Here is a 5,559-nt window from a genome sequence, read left to right as displayed (position 1 = left end):
GGTATATGTTAAAAAAACCAGTGCCGTATACCCTTTTCAAAATCATACATGATTGAGCCTAACTGCAAGAGATAGATATCTTCTACCTTTAATAGTTTATTACTATGAAACAAAACATTAGTATGAGCACGATAACATTAAAAACAATTCTAATCACTTTTTTCTGAGCGACAAGTATCTTAATATTTCGTTGCGTTTTAGTGACTTCCCCCATGCCAACACTCCATAATTGAGATAAGGCAAAATCAGAGTAGAGTATGAAATAAGCACAATTTCTTGTGGCACAAAAGAACGTAGTTTATAAATGACACCAGTACTTTTAGACATAACTTTACAAATATTACTACAATGTGATGCCCAAGTCAGCTTCTCATCAATGTGTAACCCAAGAAATTTGGTGGAAGTTACCCTCACAATAATAGCATCATCAAAAAGTACGACTCCAGGTAAGTCTCTTATATTAGGGAATTACTAAAAAGCATATAGTTTGTCTTTTGAAGGTTCAAAGACAACTTATTTGCACGGATCCACAAAGTAACTTCCTTTAATTCACTATTAACTGTTTCTAATAAAGTTTCATGATATTTTCAGAAAAAATACACTTGAATCATCTGCAAAAAAAAAAGAATTATATAGGACGTCAAAAAAAAAATAACAATTATTAATATATAATTTAAAACAAGGAGGGGGCCAAGAAAGGATCCCTGAGGGACTCCACAGGATATAGTTTGATGACTTGAGTTAATTCCATTTAATGATACATATTGTTTCCTGTCAGTTCAATAGCTCCTGAACCAACTATAAATTCACTATTCATGATCAACAGGATCTAACGCATTTGAGAAATCCAAGAGTAATATTATGCCGATTGTGTGAAGGTGATTATCTAACGCTTGAGCTACTTCATCAATAAAATGTAAGTTGGCATGCGTAGTGGTATGTTTTTCACAAAAACCAAACTGGAATTTTGAAAATATTTTGGTCTTATTTAAAAATGTTACTGTTCTATCTTAATCAGCTTTTCTAGAATTTTGGAAAAATATGTCAATAATGAAATGGGTTTATAATTATTTAATGTTTGAGGATCACCCTTTTTAAAAATTGGCACTACCTTTAATAGGAATTTTCATTCGTTTTGGTACAATGCCAGATAAGAAAAATAAGTTTAAAATGTAGACAAGCGGTATCACAATTCCATGTACGATATCATTAATTAACTCATTTTTTATGCCATCAAAGCCAGGGCTTTTATCACTTTTAAGCGAGTTCACAAGTTAAAGCAGTTCTGCTTCATTCGTGGGCATCTAAAATAGGCTATAGCCTATATATATGTATTCGGTATATAGGTATACCGAATACAGGTATACCTGTATTCGGTTCTTGCATAAAATAAAAGTTCTTCTTACATCTAGAGAAAGAGTCCTGAAGTTTCAACCCAACATTACAAAAATATTCGTTAAACTTATCCACAATCATTTTTGTATCTTCTACGGATCACCCATTTACATCTATACATTTAATATTTGAAGTTTTTAAAGGTGATTAAAAAATACTTCTAATTACTTTCCATGTATTTTTTAAATTATTCAAAGTCATTTTAAATCGAGCATTGCTTTTTAGTGGACCCCTCTGTTCCCAACATGTATTTCTTACATTTGTTTTAAATGCTTATAATTGATTTGTAATGTTTTGTTGGAAACATGAATAAATTGAATTGAACAATTGAGATAGAGTTGAATTGAATTGAAATATTGTTTCTTTGCAGTACGTAATACAGAGGTAAGAGTATTTTTATAATTAGAATACTTTCTCCACATAAAGTCAGAGCTTCTCATTTCATATTGATAATACAACTTGTTTTTCTTAGTAATAGACTTTAATATTGATTTAGTTATCCATGGCATACGAGGAACTTCATTATAGTTTTTCTTTTTGTATTCAACCAGTGGGACATTCTCATCATACAACAACATGAATTTATTAAAGAAATTTTCAAAAGCGCTTTCAACATTTTTATTTGAAAGAACATCATTCCAATCAGTTGCTATTAATGCTTTTCTCAATTTAGCAATATTTTCAGGAGTACATTGCGTACAGATTAGCTGCCTCTGGATTCAAAATTCCATTTTCCCAAACACAACCCACAATACACAGGATAATGACCATAACGGTAATCCACCCGATTTCATTAAAATAAAAATAGCTTTGCACTTGTAATTTTTGTATGAAATCTCATTATTTAATAAATTATCGCATCGGATTTTATAAGATGGGTAGAAGAATCCCTTCAATCTGATTGGTCAATTACTGTGTAGTTTTGTTTATTGGATGCACCCGATTTTGGGGATCGATGCCACCGATATCCCTATTTTTTGTCTTTGATAATTATTTTTGAATTAAAAAAAAAAAAAAATAAATAGTCGTTTTTTGGTAATTCTAATAAATTTGTTATTCTTTTTTTTTTCTATAATTTTTTTAATTTTTTATAATAAAACAAAAAAAATAGAGTTGACAGTTTAATGTGCACTGACAATTTTTAATTTTTTTTTTTTAAATTTCATGATAAGTTTCAAGAAATTATGCTTTCCGGTAATTACCGGAAAGCATGGCTATGGCAAAATCATGCGTCCGGTAATTACCGGAAAGGATGATTTGCCATGCACCCGGTAAATTTGTAAAATAACAGATTTTTGTATTTTTGACGATTTTTTTTTTGGCCCCATTTTATAAAACAGATGATGCACAGGTTTAATTCGTGGGTCGGTGGAATTGTGTGCACGTGGTACCTTTGAATTTGGTCTAAAACCATTCAAAGGTACCTTGTGCACAATCCCTACCGACGCACTCAAACCTGTGCATCATTTGTATACTTTAATATTTACATTAAATATTGATGACTAGCGCATGACGTATGGTTCCTATTGAGCCAATCAAATGCAGCGAGAGGATGGCAAGGTTAGGTTGAAAAAAAAGACGCGGGCCGCTATAGGCAGGGATAAAAGCGATAAATTTGACAAGAATCTTGTCTAACCGAATTCGAAAGAAAGAGTGAAACGTTTCGTCTCTAACAGTACTGGTTTCTTATATAACTATTTCTTAACAAAACGAATTCACAAGTCTCCTATTTCTACCCCGGCCTCAATTCAGGATGAATGCTTTCCAACTGATAAATATCGCGGTCGCCTCCTTTGCCGGTGTAATCGGCATTCCAGGTAACATTCTCATTGTACTTGTCATCAGTCGGAGAAAAAATAAAAACCCAACTGATGTTGCGGTGATCGCCCTTGCCCTCCTCGATCTCTTTCTATGCTTACTTTTGATTGAAAACAGTGCGACATCCAAGAATGTTCGTTGGCTGTGCATTGTCGAAAACATCTTAAAGAATGGCCTTTTTTATGCAGGTCTGTTGGTAACTTTATTCATAGCTGTGTGTCGTTATTTCGCGGTCTGCCGTCCGTTTTCAACCCGGTTTTCGTCGCGACTAGCTTGGACAGCGTCAGCGGCATCTGTTGTGCTCTCGATCTTGATTCAGCTGCCGATCGCATTTCATGCTAGACCAGAGCAAACTTCGCAAGGCATCGCTATGTGCAACGCCTTCGGGGATGATCCTCTGCTTCGTAAGATATACGTTGCGCTCCCTTTGGTCCTGTCTGGCGCTTCGTTGTCTATCATCATAGTGCTGTACGTGAAGATCTACCGAGTGATTCGTCACCACCAGGCTCTTCGAGAGAGGATGACAAAAGGCCTAGGAGCCAGCGATGCTGAAGGGCGCATCTCCTCGATATCAGCTACCGTCTCGAAGACCTCCAACATTTCTACCCCTACTGACGGCCAGCCCTCAGTTCAGCTATCAAGTGCACCACCCCCTGTTGACGATGTCAGTAGTAATGCTGATAAAAAAGCAAATGGAGCCTCTGGGTTAGATGACGTCAACGTTTCAATCGACCTGAAGAAGCCTCGATGCATTGGTACTGAAGAGCCGTACAAGAAGCGTACAACGCGAAAGAAGCAACGGGCGGACCACAAGACAACCAAAATGCTCGTCATCATGACTTTTATCTTTTTCGTCTTGGTGTACCCTGCGTTGGCTATTCAGATCATGACAACCGATCAGAAGTCGCGCCTGGCTCAGACCCTCCCTAAAGGCGTTGCCATCCTTACTGTTCTTTACAACCTGCGCTTCATCAACCAATTCATCAATGTTTTTATCTATCTCATTGCTAATAAGAAGTTTCGAAGAGAATGCGTTCAATTTTTTAAGTCCTAGTAATAATTACAGAAAATATCGTAAATTACAAAACGTTATATGAATTCAGTTTAATTGAAAATACTTCGGAATTTCGCTTGATATCGAATCATCAGATGTAAAGGGAAATGAATCGTTTACTACAGAACAACATAAAACTATACAACTATACGCGAGTAAAAGAAATTGTGTTCTAGAAAGAAAAAAATTAATCAAACTATATATGGCAGGTGACTGTACTTTGTATGTTCAGAGGGTAACATGGATGTATGGGGAGGAGAAAGAAAGAGGGAAGGGCTGAAAAAGAGTGCATAGGCCTAATGGATATATGAAGATGGAGAGGGTGAGAAAGATAGAAAGAAACTGGTGTAGGATAACATGAGAATACGATATCGCAATATCCTCGTACGAGCATGGAAAGAACAGAATAAAAAGAGAGGAAACAGTTTAAAGTTGTTTATTTCATTACATCTCGTGTATCTATTTGTCCAATATAAGTTTGACATGGATATTTTTGATGCTCACACATGGTTTACAAACATTAGAAATATAATACAAAATATGACATAAATTATAATTGACATAATATTGATTTTCATTTTGTAATATGGCTTGTTTCGACTTGCTATATAATTTAGATGTCTTCATACATTTTTATAAATCTATTAAATAGAAATGATTAAACATTGCGCTGTTTAAAAGGCAGGTCTTAAAACTGCATTGAAGTAAATCGGAAGGAATCTAATAACATGGACAAAAACTGAATTATACTGGCAAATGATAACCGTGTTAATGATTATGAAATACTCTTATGCATTGTTCTTGAATAATCTTTTTAATTGTCCATTTTAGCGTTTTCCTTAGTATTGAGAATAGATAAACGAAATAGTGACCGATTTATATCAATTTTAGTAGTAACACTAATGATTATCATGTATACGTAATCCGCTATCAATCCCCCAACCCACCCGAAAATAAACATATACGCTGATGATGCAACTGTTTTATTCGAAGGCACATCTAAGATTTCTTGGGAAACATGCAATATGGTATCAATGAAATCTATTTATGGTTGACAGACTTTATTTTACACTCAATGTAAAGAAAACCAAGTTCATGATATTATTTAATACAAATCAACGCTTTGGTACCTTTACTAACATACAGCTAACTAATAATGACGAGGAAATTGAAATGATAAATTAAATATTTTGGTGCCTTTCCAGACAAAAATTTGTCAAATATTTACCATGTTGACTTAATGCAAAGAAAATATCAAAGAGAATTGGTTTTCTTAGAAGATTTGCCAATTT

General features: G+C 34.4%; 1 protein-coding gene across 1 annotated transcript; it reads left to right on the top strand.

The window, feature by feature from the left end:
• Positions 1-3,583: 3,583 nt before the first annotated feature.
• LOC105436904 lies at positions 3,584-4,267 on the top strand. Its single transcript, XM_011662953.1, has one exon. The coding sequence runs from the start codon at positions 3,584-3,586 to the stop codon at positions 4,265-4,267; it is 684 nt and encodes a 227-aa protein (XP_011661255.1).
• Positions 4,268-5,559: the final 1,292 nt, after the last annotated feature.

This window comes from Strongylocentrotus purpuratus, unplaced genomic scaffold, assembly GCF_000002235.5.
Source record: "Strongylocentrotus purpuratus isolate Spur 01 unplaced genomic scaffold, Spur_5.0 spur5_scaffold_21, whole genome shotgun sequence".
In the NCBI taxonomy this organism is placed as follows: domain Eukaryota; kingdom Metazoa; phylum Echinodermata; class Echinoidea; order Camarodonta; family Strongylocentrotidae; genus Strongylocentrotus; species Strongylocentrotus purpuratus.
The sequence above is the reverse complement of the archived record's forward strand: the minus strand, read 5'-3'. Positions and strand labels throughout refer to the sequence as shown.